The 16575-nt window shown below is 36.8% G+C and overlaps 1 protein-coding gene across 2 annotated transcripts in view; it reads right to left on the bottom strand.

Annotated features, from left to right (window-relative positions):
- The window catches only part of ASAP2 (ArfGAP with SH3 domain, ankyrin repeat and PH domain 2), a 90830-nt gene that overhangs the window by 26832 nt on the left and 47423 nt on the right, over positions 1 to 16575 (bottom strand). For both annotated transcript variants that reach the window (XM_074581796.1, XM_074581797.1), the window contains exons 6-11: positions 14590 to 14719; positions 12582 to 12667; positions 11097 to 11172; positions 10514 to 10600; positions 4584 to 4687; positions 4394 to 4463 (exon numbers count right to left, since the gene is read on the bottom strand). In XM_074581796.1, coding sequence (XP_074437897.1) covers positions 4394 to 4463; positions 4584 to 4687; positions 10514 to 10600; positions 11097 to 11172; positions 12582 to 12667; positions 14590 to 14719 — 553 coding nt within the window. The remainder of the gene's footprint in view (positions 1 to 4393; positions 4464 to 4583; positions 4688 to 10513; positions 10601 to 11096; positions 11173 to 12581; positions 12668 to 14589; positions 14720 to 16575) is intronic.

The following is a 16575-nucleotide window of genomic DNA, read 5'->3' as shown; positions in this document are numbered from 1 at the left end:
ACTTAATCATCTAAAGAACTATTATGAAGCTGAACTACCACATAATGTAATTAACTTGCAATGAGTTATAAGAAACATAGATCATCTCAGTCACTTCTAAATTTATTGATGAAAACATTTAGTTCAAAAAAGAAGGGAGAACAAGTCTGAAGAGTACAGATTTCCTTGAAACAACCTGATAAAACCATGTAGCTGGCCAAAAAAAGAACATCATCATCATTATATGTGAAGACCAGTAAAAAAAACCCAAAACCCTGGAGAAACAGAAGGAGGGAAACAATTACTTTTTTTTTTTTCCCTGTTTAAAGAGGAGCATGGTGCCCTTGAAAAACAGCATGCTCAGGCTTTGCCCAACATAAGCAGCAGACATAACAAAGTCATGCATGCTTTGAAACAAGAAACCTGCAGGTCACTTGCTGGGCAATGTAAAATAAATTGTACCCAAGAGAGGTTTTGGAGGCAGCAAGACGACAATTAATTGACAACCACATTGTATTCTCTGCCTAGTAAATAGCTTTTCAAATTCCAGACATTGCTTTTAGCAGTAAAAGTGTATACAGTTTTCATTATTTAAGCCTATCAGCAAGAGTTCTTTGTAACTAGAAGCGTACAAGAAAACATCTGAAAACACCAGCTTGGGCCCATTTTCTTGGTTATATTTAAATATACCTAATATCCATAGCACTAAAGTTTCCAGTGTTTACATTTTTAATGTAACTGTTTGTCCAAGAAGTGTCCAGAAGCTGCCTAAAATGGAAATATAAAACAAAGCAAACAAAAATCAAAATGTAAGTATTTGATAAGCAAGCCACTGGGCAACTCGTACACACCTTTCTCACCGGCTCTATTTAAAAATGCAAGTAAATTCAAGTTAAGAAAGAATCCACTTGCCCCGGGACTTTGGATCTGAAGCACATTCAGGACCTACCTAATTTTCTATAACTTATGAAATATCAAGCTTTAAATGGATCCACTAAAAAGCTTCAAAGAGGTCTGAAGGACCAATATACAAAGAACTCATCTCTCTGGACAGGAGAATGAAGCATAAGAACTCTGTATCGGGATCCAAGAAGCTAAAGAAATGGCTGCGATGACCTAAAACACATCCTAGGCCAATGTGCTGATCTTGGAATCCAAACATATTCCAAAGCTTTTAACTGAGGATCTCACAACCTGAAGTCAGCATTAACAAGGGTATTAAAATACCCTGACATCTTTGCATGTGGCTGATACCACCACATTCACACTTCTGTCCTGTAGCCAAGTAACAGCCTCTCCCCATCCACCTCCTCAATTATTGCCCATTCCTTGGTGGACAACACGCTTCCATCACATGGTGGATGCTGCCTGGGGAGAAGTTAGAGTCACAACACAAAGGGAGAAAAGGCTGCATAAATTCCTTAGCCACACTAGGCTGCAGGTGGATCCAGACATTTGGCAGGATTAGGAGACACTAGAAGTAGAAAACGGTAACAAATGTGTAGCTGCTATCATACATTTTGTTTGAAACCTCTAAGCTTCATTTTCCTGCTCAAGTCTCTGACTAGACAATTAAATTTCAGATGACTGCTGAAATTTTGGACATCCAAGTTAACACACCAATATCCTGAAAAGATATGCTGCCACCCTTCATGCCATACACGCAGACTTCAGCATCAACTTGTTCCTTCCTGCACAAACAGTAACCCTCCATCCACCAAAACTGACTTATAATCTGTTCCGGGAACAAACAGCAAGTGTAGGAATCAAAAGGTTAGGTCCCTAAAACAATACTGAAAAGTGCTACGATACAGAGCTGATTTTTACAAAAGGCATGAGCAAATGCGTCCACTTACTTAACAGACCAGTTGGCTGATTTCATCCTGCATTTTTTTCTGGATATCACAGTGATCTACTTAAGAATCAAAAGATTAAATCTGAGTCTTTTGCCTTTAGATTGTCCTGTTAATCATAATGGTAGATTAAAGTTTCCAACAGTAAAGAACGAACAACTAAAAACACGTTTCCTTGATAATGAGTCTCTCATATTCCTTTTATGCAGACAACCAGCAAATTCCGTTTAAGCTCTTTAAACACAAATCAACGTTGAGGAATCTGGAGGTTCCTCAAGTGTAAGTTTTTCCCTTGTGACTTCTTGATCCAGAAACCACTTGGGAATTCCTATTTACATGGTTCAATCTGCTTCTATCATTGTTTTTTTCATCCACGTGTGTTAAACTGCAGTCAGGCAGATGTCAGAAAATTTCCAACTGCTAACAATTACACAAAGGAGCAGTGTCTGGTTTTCCATCAACCATGACCTTGCACGTTGCTCTACGAATGTTAATTTCTTTGAAGCTTTTAGTTGTCTAAAAGTATAACTTCTGCACATATGCTAATGCAGACACATGTATTCAGCGTTACAGCTGGATGACTGACAGAGAACCAACCATATTCTCCCCGTCCATACCAGGAGAACACTTGGCAGGCAAGTTTAAGTCAGAATACAGCATCTGCAAGTGCCTGAAGATAGCTGTTCCAGAAACTAACTGAAAAAATAGTCCCTCACAAAGACAGGCTACATATGACCAAAGAACAAAAATCCATGAAGAATACTTAGCCTTTAAAGGGAAAGCATTTACAAATTTGTATTCGATAAAGCAAACAAAACTGACAACTAAATTTCTGAGAGATGGTTCGTTTTGACGAACAGCTGGGAAGAGAGAACGACACATTGTATTTCAGAGACCAGGAGATATCAACCCCGAGAAAGCTTGGAAATCAATGTTGTTGCTTCATAAGTCTCAGAAGACATTCAGAGCAGTCCATAAAATTCTTAACAAACAGAAATTGCTTCTACCCATTTCAATGTCTATGAAACAAGCATTAATTTTTTTTATTTTTTTATTTTTTTTTTTTTTTTTTTTAACACAAAACGGCCATCAGTACATAACGGGAAAGTGTGCAAGTAAGTAAAAATACTTTTTAGGACTGTATGTTAAAACACAAAGGTACTCTTTTAATTCTATAATATGAAAAATCAAGACCAAACCTGTGAAACCCACGTATCTAAACTCACATTTAAGTATCTACCTTAGTAACTGAACTCCAGCTACAGCTCCACTGATTTCAGTGGGAACTTACTGCTTCTAAAAATGTTAGACCATCTGGTAGACAGCTTATAAAAAGAGAAGAACAACAGTATCTCGATAGACTCAGTAACTGTGCTTGCATGTGAAAGTTTTAAAATTCTGCTCCACGAGTGGATTTTGTAGCCTCTGCCAGCTCTGAGCTGCCCTAGCTACACTCCTACTGGTGCCCCCGCAGCATGTCCAATGCCAAGTGCATTTACAGCACACGGAGACACCAGTATAGAAACAGTAATAGACTTTTCTCCGTCAAAGACACACTCATATGCACTCAAATGAGAACAGGGATAAACTGGTGGACAACTGCAAAGCCGTAGTAACGACTCTACTTTGCAGGCCTGGTTTTGTACTCTTCCTTAACTCCTGGTTGTCAATTCAGAAGGCAACAGCTCATGGTCAGATGCACAAATGAGAGATTGATTCGTTTTTGCTGCCAGGGTCAACTTGTAGTCATAGCAACAGGCATAACAGGATGAAGAACAGAACGGTTCATAACAGGATCAAGAAATAGGACTGTTTATTAGACCAAGAATGGGAAATACCATCACTGAATTCATTTTTGCCTTAAGAAACTTCCTTAAAAGTTTTGAGAAAGCAATATAAAAAGAGAAGAGTTATGAGAAAGCAAAACCAGCTGAGTTCAAAGCCAAGTGTAAAAGGTCCAAAGTATGAAAGTATAAAGTTTTAAAACTTTAAGAATAAATATTAAAAGTTTATGTGTTTAAAATATTGGTAGGAAAGAGGGACTTCTAACTCTCTATCTCTTGTCCTTCTGGTAGAAGTTGCCTTCAGAGTTGATTTTTCCCAACAGCCGCTCCACAGAAAAGCTACCTTCATTAACAGACTATCACATAACAGCCAATGTGGGGGGAGAAAAGAGACTCAGTTTATCTAGTAAATATAATTTGTTGTTTAACCCATATCTAAAAGATGGCTTAACGCCCAACCATATCTTTCCAAAAAAATGAAGTTAGAATTTGTATTTTTAGATAATCTGGTAAAATATGAACAGTTTACATGAACTAAATGAGTCATTAAAAAAAGCCAATTTTTTCCCATTAACAGTCACGAGCATTCAAACAGTTGTATTTTTAGATACTGTTTATGTCTTGATATATTTCTGAAAGACTGCCTTAAAAAAAAAAAGTATCCATCATATTCAAAACACTGCATCAAGCTAATTCCAAATTATAAATATAGACCAGCATAGCTTGCCTTTTTGTATTAGCAACCATGTACATAAAATACTGTAAACAAATACTTACTGTACCATGGGAAATTGTAAGAAAACCATTTTTAACTGAGCACTTCCTTTTCTGCCACACTTTTCTGATTCTGGTTTAAAGTGGGGGGAAGAAAAAAAAAAGTGACTCAGTTTTTAATATATTTAATATTACATTGCTTCAGCTCTTAGGACCTAACCTTTTTTCTTCAGTAGTATCCAGCAGTACTTACCCATCGCTTTTCTTGTAGAGACTACCATTTCGTTCAGTGCCATGTTCCTTGTTTCCCTGAGGCTGATGTAAACTGTAAGTTGTACTCTGACGAATCTGAGAATCCTGAAATATACAGAACAGGAATTCGTAATGCATTCCACACTTTCAACCGAAACATCCCACCTATTAATGAGTTTCAGAGCCTTTCCTTCCTGCTCTAATCCTACAAGCTAAATGAAGCACATTTTTCCTCCTCAATGAAAGAGAACAAGATCCATTTCTTTTTTCAGAGGGCACAAAACCCACTTGAGAAGTAGCGATTATCAGCACCTGCCAAAATCCTCTTACTAGTTTTTATTTAGCTTTACTATCGGCCTTAATATGTGGTCGTTTTAACCCTCAAATTAATTAAGCAGTGGTCTTTCCAACTCATGCAAACACTGCAGTGCATAAACATTAAAGATGATTATTACCTGCAATTCCTAGTGTACCCTTCCATTGTAAAAAAAAAAATTACATACATAAATTTGAAGAAGTGGTTTTCCTTGTGGAAATTGAGTCAAGTTATTCTCTGAAAAGCAGAAGAGACCTCCTGGAAACACACTTCAGGAGGCACACAGGAAAACTGCCGCATACATACAGTTATTTCCGTAAGAAGAATAATTTAAACCAAAATATTTTGAACAAAGTAGAATTGTGGGACAGGAAGTGACAAGGATTAACTAAACCCTTCTCACTGCTCTCAGAACTACCCACAGGCAGGACCCACTGCTGCAAGACTCCAACTTCTTAAAAAATAAGAACATGATAATGAGGAATCCGATATGTCATGCTGCACTAGGAGCATTAACATGATGGAATGGACTTTTCAATGCACACAGTAACAATGACCAGTACTTATAATATTTATTGTTTTCTTTTTTATTATCTTTGCTCTAGGGACATAATACAGCTCTGTTATATATAGCAGATAATACAAGTATAGCAAGGAAAAAACCCACAAAGCAAGCAGTTCACCTAAATGACTATCTATCTGAGCTATTCTAAGCAAAAGCTTACAAGCTATTAAGAAATAAACTTCTAATTTGATTAAAAAAAACTCTTTTGCTAAAAAGATGAGATCCCGTGTCCCAGATATACTAGGAGTACAATCACGAGATACATCATTTGGGGTTTTCAGAGTGTACACATGATAAAATAAAATACATGGTGTGATCTAAAAAGTATAAATTAAGTAGATAGTTTCTCTCTAATTATAATTAGCTTCACACACTTTATTAGCCTAAGTTTAAGACATCTCTGGATATAGGTAGGGGAAAAAGACCAACTAAAACCAAGAACACACTTGGACTGTGCTTTTCCCCAGAGAATGCCAGCTCAGATGGAGCGCTGCTCCTTTACAAGCTCCAGCAGCACATTCTGCTACCAAAGTTGCTAATGCAGCCAAAGTTGTTCAGGATCCTCCTCAACTGCAGTGGCAATACCTGACAGGTTGAAAATATGATGGCAGGGACGGAGCTGTCACCTACACCCCTACTCAATACACTTGGGACACCACACCTCCAAGCTCAGGATTCCGTGATTTCAGGCTCACCCCAAACACAGTGCTGGAGCTCAGAGGTCCTGAGAACCACAAGATGAGCTCAAGGCTACAGCACTCCTTGGTGCTCCTTTTCAGCAGAAGCAACCTGTGCCCACTTCCCTGTCTCTTGGCTAGCAATCTAGGAAGCTGTATCAGGTAGCTGCAACATTTATCTGAGGCTTCTAAAGGCACTACAAAACCACCACTTAAATGTCTGTGCCTGTCAAAGCATCCCTTCAGATTTAAACCAGTCTGTTTATTGTTCCTCTCCAGCCTATTTACACAGAATTATTTGGTTTTGCACTCTGGCTGCCCAACATAGAAACAGCACGACATTTAAAAAGAATTCTCATCACTGATTAAGAACCACTGCATGCATACATTTACTGACTTCTGAGGAAAATCTGATCTGACACTGCCTATTGTGTCCTACTGATGCCTTCGTCTCTGCCTCCCATTAGTCAGTAAAGGAACTCCATTCCCAAGAAGATTAGAGGCCTTACAGGAAATTAATTTCAGTTCTCCACATCCTCAATTATGTAAAGATTCCAGATGACCTCCAACACCTGCCTGTAGCTCTGTTCCCATTACTTAAGACTGTGCTGCTACTTCTTGTGGAATATTTTCTGCTGCATTTTGGCTACCTCCTCTCCCAAGCTGTTGTTTACGCTCAGCTGCTGTGTTTGGCCAAACTGGCAAGCCAATAATACAAGTTTCCTGCCTTATTTCAACCAGAAAGGAAGCTGCTGTAGCTGACGTGTATTTCCACACATTCATTATTATGAACAGTATCTTTAAAAAATGTAATACTATTTTATGAAAGGGAGTTAAGGACAAGACAAGGAGATTTTCAACTTTAAATCCCCGTTTCAGGCCATGCCCAAATCAACAACGTTCAAAGTGATTGCCAGATGATGGTTTTCCACACCTCTCTGACAAGCGAGTTCACGATTTTGATCTAGCTCCTAACAGACGGGATGCAAAACCACAAATCGCCATCACAATTAACATCCTTCCGGGCAATTTCAGCATGCCTTTTCCATATGCAGCCTCCCCAAAGGATCTTCCCTTATTTCTGGTTTGCATATTGCACATAACAAGGGTACAAATCACAGAAAATGGGGTCAGACCCAATGGCCTTATCGGAGGAGCAAGAAAAACGTATGTTACCTATGGGAGGAAATGGATCACCACAGGCTATAGGACATACCTAGCACAGAGTACTGTCATCTGAAATATCTCTTGAACATAACAAGATCAGAACAGACTGAAGTACACAAGCCTAAGAAACTGAACTTTGTCTGATTTATCAGCTTTGAAATGCAGATAGGCATACACAAAAAAAAGGTGAGTCATTTGATTGCAGCATGTTTATAGTGAATCACTTCACTGACCATGAAATGATTTCTTCTAAAGACTGACTGACTTCTAAATCAAGCTGAATAGCATAGCTAAAAACGAAAGAAATGTGAAAAGAGTATTCTGTAAAGATGGTCTGTGACTGGTGATAAGAGAGATTCTAAAAACCTATTTATCAGCCCCACTATTTAAACACAACAGAAGTTTCCATACAAGGTGTTTTAACTTACACGCAGCAAATTTTGGCTAGCCATTCCACAGCTCCCATGGAGCAGGATTTTAGACTGCCCGGATCATCCCTATGCATAAAGCTGCCAAAAAGCCCTTACAGCTCTCCATGAGCCTGATCTTCTCTTGCATTTGCAGGATCATTGCCAAGAGGACGTTTCAGAGATCCATCCCCTTATCTGTTAGAGCCCCACAGAGCCTCCAACCGATATATCTGCCAAAACCTCCTGCAGGCAGCCTCCCCTATAGCACAGCTACCATAATTTTTGCCAAGAAACACAAAATTTATCCTATTTTGCAGTGGCCTAAATAGATTATAGATTCTAACAAACAAGAAGCAGAAGCAAATCTAAACATTAGAGTGAGGCTACCTTCAGAGAGGACATGGGAAAGGGAGAAATGAAGGCACTATGACCCTAAGGTTGACCCTGAAATTTGTAGGAGCTCTACAGTTAAAAAAAATAAACGTTTAAAAATTAAAAATTACAGAGGTATACACGCAATGAGGTTTCGAAAAGAAGTTTCAATACAAACCAGGTTAGAGGAAGTTCTGTGCAGGAGGAAACTATGTATACAGGCACAACAAAAAAGGTTCACTATAAGTGTTTATGTCTTTTTTTTTTTAAAGACAACAAAGACAATATTTGTCAATGTTCTATTACTCCATACATGAAGTTAATTTTAATTAAAAAAAACATATATCTTCAAAGTCTTGCAAGAACATCAAATCAAGCAACTGGATTTAATTCCCAAAAGAGAGTGAAAAGGAAATCACCAATTTGTTTTACAGAAATTTTCTTTCCCAAGAACAAACTTTTTTATTTTTTTATTTTTTTGGTAATATAACAAACAGAAGAGGAGGAAAAAAGAACCAGTCTTTTCATACCAACAGAAAAAAGCTCAGAGCAAAAATCCAGTTTCTTGAAATCTGAATGGAAATCATGCCAACTATTTTCATTAAAACATAGTAACACTTACTCTCCTAGACTTCGGTCACAAAATGTAAATGCATTTCAGGAAGAAAAAAGAAATCAGTTATAGTAAAGGAAATTACAGTGCAACAAGAATAATATTAGTGGGTTGTACAGTAAATTATATCAGGATTGTTTGGCATCCCACTGATTAATTGATGTCTTCAAAAAAACTTTAAAAATCATTATAGTCCTTCATATGCTCTGCAGGTAAGCATTATATCTAAATTTGTGAATTAATAAATAATGAATTTTTAAAAAGCCCCACTTTTTACACTTGTACTTTTAAATGCAACAAAACCAGTACAAGTGATAAATTTATGTGTATTATTACATTTTTCAGTCTGTGAAAAGATGTGTGCTCACCACATCTTCCATATACATTTAATATCAGTGTCACTGGTAAACAGGTGAATTTAAAGAAGCAACATTCCCAGCAACCATGAAACCCAACTGCTGCTATTATCTCTCTTGAACAAAGAGCTGAATAAAATAGGAAGCCTGCTAACACACCCTAAACAGCAAAGGCTCCTTGTTGAGAGTGGGCAATCAATGGTGAATCCAAAGTAGTTACCGTTTCCACTAGGATCGCTGGTCTTTCATTCCACAGAGCTCAAATTTGGAAGTTTTTAGCAAATGCACTCCCTCAGGGAGTCCTAAATGCCAGGCAGAACCTAAGAAAGTGCCCGTAAACTGTATGGGACTTTGTACACATTGGTCATTATCACAAACTTCACATGGTAACAAACAGCACCTCAAAGTGAAGAGTGTTTAAGACTGTTCGAATGCCTATCAGCAAGTCATAGAATAACAGAATGCTCTGGGCTGGAAGGGACCTTTAAAGATCATCTAGTCCAACCCCCAAGCCATGGGTAGGAACATCTTTCACTGGATTATGTTGCTCAACAACCACTATCTGGCCATCAATAAGAGCTAGGAGTCACCATAACCTCCATGGGAAGATGAAAGCAAGACCAGAAAAGATCAAGGAAGTCCGAGCTCTACAGACTAAACTATTTCATTGTGATGCCTCTCGGAAAGAGAATCTGAAAAGGGGGGAGGAGGTTCATTCATCACTTACTCATGGCCCAGCAGCCACACAAAGGAAGCTGGCTGGCATTTATTTATATGAAGAGGAAACACTAGCAATATGAAACAAAAGTAGACCCAATATTTAGGATTAGATTATACAAAAGATGCTTACTTCCAGATCAGAGTTTGCCAAACAAAGCTACTCCAGAATTCTTTAAATCTAATGGCAATCATTACAGAAATTCAAAAAATACTTATTTGTTAGATTGCCAAACTGATCCAGCTCTTGCATGTTTGAAAACTGGCATCTCGCAGCAGAGTAGCAAATTTAATTGTCATTTTTGCAGATGAGGACAAGAGGTGTTGTGGGATTTGAAGTTCAGTTTTACATAATCTTTATACAGTTTGGAATATTATTGTGACATAAGATTGTACTAATGGGGTCTCCTTGCTACTGCCAAAGTTCTTCATTCTCAGTTTGAGCAACACAGACACCATTGTCTGTTAGTTCACACAGTGCACCATCTTAAGTATTTTGCAATATTGGTAACAAAAAGAAATTATTTTGCAGTAAGTCTCATATATTTTTAGTGAGAATAAATTCTAAAAAACCCTGCCTTTGTCAGAAACATTCAATATCAGCATCAGAACAAAGATGAATAAACAAAAGAAATTAGATGGCTGATAAAAGTTAAAATAACTCTATTTCAAATACTAACATTACATTAGAAGTAATTAAAATGGGTATTCCAAAGTTAAACCACCTTATATGCTCACCTCTTTCTGATCAACCTGGAGTGCTGATTTTAAAATATCTCTAAGCTGTGTTAATTGTCTTCTTTCCTCATCTTGTGCTTGTTTAATCTTGAATGAAGAAAAACACAGGTTAAAAATAACATTATTGTTTCAACGCAGTTCTTCCAAACTAGCTACTTAATTGGTTCATTTTTATGAGAAACGTTCAAAAAGAATGAAAACATAAAGAGAAAAGATAACATGATGAAATTATTTTCCTTTATATCTTCAGAAAACTTGATAATGACTAGGATGTTGCTGGATTAAGACTTTGATGTTGCCTCACACTGTTCTTGCTTCCTTGTGTTCCATTTGAAACCGTATGTTATTTTCCACTTAGTTAGTAAACATTTTAGAGCAGAGGCTGTTCTCCTAACATTTTACACAGTGGGGTCCTGAACTGAAACTAAGGCTTCTGCATATGACATTAAAATAAAATTTTCTCAAAAATCTACTCAGTCTTAAAATGCTGACTATTAAAAGTCAGCCAGCCTGAACCAAAATGATCACAGTTTTACTGTAAAAAACTAATTTTACAACACAAACATGAAAGGTTGCTACTCACTGTATAAAGATCTGTTGAGAGTGTCTCAATTGAAGGCTTGAGACTTTCAACTGCTTTTAACCCATCCTGAAAGAAACTTAAAAAGAAAAACAAAAAGCAAACTGTTATTAAACTTTACTTTGTATTTTCTGTTTAAAAAGTTGCCAAAGGAAGACGTGCATATTATTATGCCATCATAAACTTCAAAACATTAAAAATTTATTTTTTATGCATCTTTGACTGATCCACCTCTTTATTTCCATCATAGCTTATTCTAACATGCAAAATCCCCAATTAGATTCAGAACTGCCACAATCCACTGCCATGTAAGTTTTCCTCCTTCTCATCTCCAATGCAGGTTCTCATCCCACTTTTTGAAAGCCCAGAACAAGCAAGACTCATTTGTACAACAGCAAAAGATCTAGTAGATGTAAAATAATTGTGACTTCTTGAAGCCAAATAATTTAACACCCGATGCAATCTTCCTACTAAAGCAAAACACCTTTGTTTCCCAAGCATTAATTATGACCTATATGCAAACTAAGTTTGTTAGTTTGTTACATTTTACTGTATCATAGGTATTTTTGTATTGGCACAGGAATGTTATCAACGCCAAGTATTCCAGCTCGTGTAAAAAAAAAAAAAAAAAAAAAGGCGAGACTTAAAAAATAAATTTAAAGAAACCACAACTACATGCACTTTTGATTAAAAATTGCTCCATCATTTGCAACAGAAAACACTTTCACTCCGGGAAGCCGACATGAAAGCAACAACACAACATTTATGTTGTTAAAATCTTATTAAATGGACAGAGCAGATGAATGACATAGTACAAGTGAAATTGATTTTAAAAGCAACACAGCTATATAGGGAAAAAACCTACATAGATGCAGACTGGTCTTTTAAGAAGAAAAGAAAACTTACTGATTTGAACAGGTTAACAGCAGCTTTTTCAAGTTTATAGCTATGACTTTATTGCTGTATTATTGATCTGTAAAACTACCATAAAAAAGTACATCATTCTAACGAGAGCTTTGTGTTTTATTCCCAAGTCCTCTAATTAATTAGAAAAAGAGTGATTCTTTCAATATAGTTTTATCCCACTGCTTATGCAATTTATTTTTCTTAAGCACAGAATTAATTCAGATCATTTCTAGATGCACTCAAAAAAGCCTGTCAAAACTAATGGACCAATAAGTAATAGATCAAACTAATAGCTCTGTTTCAAGAGTAGCTTATGAAATATGCCAAATCACTGTGCATCACTCCTTTGGAACAGACAATTATATTCTATGGGACTAGCTCAACCTCATTAGATGTTTCAGAATACAGTAACAAGAGCAATGACTAATCTATGACCACCGTAATTTGTCAAAAACTTCAGCAAGAATAGTTTAATTTTAGATTTATTTTGAAAAATCTAGAAAAGTGTTATGATGATGTCAGAAGTTTAAAACAAAACATTGGTCCAGTTATTGTGTAGATATAAAGAAAACTAAAACATACTTGCACTGAGCATGAAAATACTTGATCAAGTTCTGAAGCAAGTCCACTCCTTTTTTAATCTTGATTTCATTGACTTTCAGCAGGTACTGTTGAAACAGTAATTCACAAAAGAAATTAATTATCACTGCTACAGTTTTTTTTTTAATATTTTAGTTATATTTCAACAAGCTTTAACAGTTGCAGGTTTAGAAGACTTAAAAGAGAATGCATCAAACAGTGTCTTCAAGGGTTAACTACACAAAAGCAATTGTTGTCACTGCTGATTTTTGATACTCTGTGCGACTTCACTATGATTAGTTCAAATTGTTAAAACATCCTTCATGGCTCCTAGTGGAAGCCTGCGTTAAAGGAAGCATAAAAGGGTTTGTGTAGTAAATTTAGGAAGCCATTCTTAACCCTAGCAGCCCATCTAGGTATCTAGCTCACTAGTTCTTAAATTCATTGCTAAATAGATGTCATTATGGAAATAAGCTGTTTACTCAAAAAAAGTGAGGCATTATTTTAACTATATTTTAAACCTGCCTTCTGATTTTATCTTTTTCTCTATTAATTCCTTATACACGGTAATTACAGCAAATTAGTTTAGCAAGAGATTTTAAAAATCTACTGCCAAGTAAAAAAGAAAAAGTGTAATTAGTGTCCTCTTGCATTAGACACAATCAAAGTCCATATTAAGTGACAGCTCCTCCCCTGAATGCCACAGCACAAAGGATGTCAGCCATTCAAGCAGAAGTAAGATTGACCAAATATTTACAGGAGTCCTTAACTGTCCATTAAATGATGACAATTTTTAACCCCTGCTTAGACAATGATCTCCAAGCAAAGGAGTGAAATATCTTCTTACCAATGCTCTAATGCATCTGGTTTTCCCTTACCTGCAGTACACCCTAAATGTTTTAAGTCCACTAAAACAAAGCAGTATCCAAGTGCCAGCTTTCAATGTTGCAGTTTTTTATGCTGGTTCAGGTGAACAGATGAATAGCCTAAATGTAGACACGTGCACTGGATAGTATTTAGTTAGAAGAATCACACCTCTAGCTCCTGTTAATTTAAAATGGAGCTCTAGGCATCTGGCATTCAGTTCACTTTCACAATTTATAGAGAACTAGCCTGTACTTATGATACAACTTCAATATGTCACACTTCTGATTTACTAACAAAACCAAAACAAAGTCCCCTTTTATGACTATTGGCTGGCAACATCCATATGTTTATTGGGTACTCAAATCCCTTCATCAGTTTTGAATACTTTAGTCTGACTCCACATAAGAACATGAAGCCTTTCTACCCGGTATCAGTGCATGCAGTTACTAAAAGGGGTATTCAGGACAACTGCTGTTAAGCTATGTTGGCAAATGAGAAAATTAACTATGCTGATTAGCATAGTAAAAACAGAAGAAAGACCCGGGGTATATTTTTTGAGTGAATGCATAGGAAGAACGAACACAGCAACTTGAATTCCCAGCCACGGAATCTGACATGTCCTTAAACGAATCAATCCAAAAATACTCACATCAGATTTAACATACTTCAAAATCACAAAGATTTCAAAGTAGAAACATTCTGAAACATCTTGAAAGACAACTGGATTCCATCCTTAGCACTTTTGTTCCAGCACCAGCCTAACAGTGTGCTAGACTGGAGTCTCTCCTCATAACACAACAGCTGTCACCATACAGAACAATTTAGAGAATGATCTAGCACTTTAAATAACTTATAGTGAGGTAGTAGTGTAAAGCCTTATTTATTATCATCTTCTCTTAGTGTTTAATTGAGCTTTGCATTATTTATTTATTCTACAATTCACTTAAGTGAAATGAGAAGAGATCTAAATTCCCTGCAAAGTTAGCACATCAGGATTAAGAATAAAAAAGCGTTTTAGCAAATGAAATCCATTAATAACTTGGTATTTCCCTTTAACATCACAGTTGCCATTAAACAATTGTGTTTTTCAAAATTAATCCTGAAAATATTAGCAGAAAAACATCAGTTTCACATTCAATCTTACCTCACACATTTGTAACTGGAAGAACCTTCTTTCTTTCTCCATCTCTTCTGCAATCTCAGCTCCACTTATTTCTGTACGGATCATCCCATGCAGCTTAGCATGCTCTTTTTTCTCCTTCTCTATTTTTGTACTATAAGGCAAAGAATCAGTCAATGAAGTGAGAAATCCACAGCTTCTCAGGAAAACTGATTATTCACAAAGTCGATTGACAGATGCAGACTCAAACTCTTGTAGCTTTGCATATGACTTACTTCCAGACGACATTTCATTTGAAATTTGACAATGATTAAAGATCAGCAATGACATAGAGTAGCTGAAATCTAAGTCAATCATCTGTTAAAATAATGTCCTGACAGATATTCCAAAAGAAGGTACTAAATGAGAGGAAGATACTAAGTTCTTACATTGAAGGAAAAAAAAAATACCCAGAAGCAAAATAATGAATTTTAATTTAAAATGTAGGGAGATCTTCAATCCCAACTGACCAAACACTGGTTAGCAGAGTTCAATTATGTCATCAGCTTTATTGAGTCTTGCCTGTCATCAAGTCATCTTCTATATATACAGGGTTCCCGAAGCCAAAATCACAGTTGCCATCTCTACTTGCTACTGAGCCAGTTGGCACTGGGAATGCCAGCCAGCCGGCTGTGTTGCAGACTCCAAAGTCTGCTAGACCAGCTGTCCTAATTCCCTAAAAGTTTCCACGAACGTTTTCCAAGAGCTCTGAATAAAACAGGTTCTCCTGCAGAATGTAAATGAATAACCAATGTTTGCCATACAGTATAACTCCCCTAAACGCACTTGTGTGTTTGTTACAGCCCTTCTCCATATTATTTCCAAAGGCGGTAGCATAATTATACTACCAAGTTAGACAAGCCTGCTATGAAAAAAGACATTAATAAAAGAAAATACATGAGGGTGTTTACTTTTTGGCAAAAGACTTTTAGTATGCCACTTGTACTGTTTAGAAGCTGAAAATTCTGGAAAGAGCTTCCTGGGGAAATGCTATACTGCTTTTGAAGAGGAAGCATTACACAGGAATACAGGAAGCAGATGAGAGGAACAAATAACACAGGCACTGTCATACCTCCTCTTGGGCAGTCAAGTGTCTCTCAGCTCTCTCTCTGAAAGGATGACATGTCTCAAGTGCTCTCTTAACCTGATGTTAACATTACCCTAACAGCTTATGGGAAAACATCCTAGATGGTCTAAGGACTTCCAGTCAACAATATATTCTGTATTTACAGTTCTCAAGAACAAGGAACTGCCTCCTCTTACACCTCAAGCAGCAAGGGAAAACTAGAATTAATCCCATTAATCCCATCCCATAACATTCCCACAGGGAAATGTTTTGAACAGCAATTCAGAAAGCTCCACTGCGCTCCCGGTACTGGCAGGCACAGCAGAGCCAGCTCCGAGCAGTATCCCAGCAGGCAGAACATCCAGCCAGCTCTGCGCTCCTCCTCACCCCATTGCATCCCGCCAGAAGCAGGCAGGCTAAATATTCTGAAAAACCTTTGCTCGCCTGCAGAAAACTTCAGTTACAGAATGTTCTGTTTTCATCAAAAATAAGTCTGTACTCTTACCCACTTATTGCCAATTATGCCATTTTGTAGACACAGAATACAGAGTCCAAACACAAGAATTAACCAGATGTTAACTGTGAATAAGGAAGAGAAACCATTACAAAGATTCACAGAAAATTACACATATGCATCTCCTTTCTAGCACGCATTCTAGGAGAGTTTAGACTATATCATACTTCATAGTTCTAAGAAAGTCAAACCTCAGAGCAAAGATCCAGGACAGTTTTAATTCTCTCAATTTCCACATTAATCTAATTCATGAGACCAGAGAATTCACTTGAAACGTGAGTCAAATCTAACAATACAATAGAAATTGATAGTTATATTTTCATCGTTTACAGAGAACAAGAGTCAAACATAGGATGACATAACCACTTCTAAAATCTTAAGAGCTTATTAA

This window comes from Larus michahellis, chromosome 3 (genome assembly GCF_964199755.1).
Source record: "Larus michahellis chromosome 3, bLarMic1.1, whole genome shotgun sequence".
Taxonomy (NCBI): domain Eukaryota; kingdom Metazoa; phylum Chordata; class Aves; order Charadriiformes; family Laridae; genus Larus; species Larus michahellis.
Note: the sequence above shows the minus strand (reverse complement) of the source record. Positions and strands in the feature narration are given on the sequence as shown.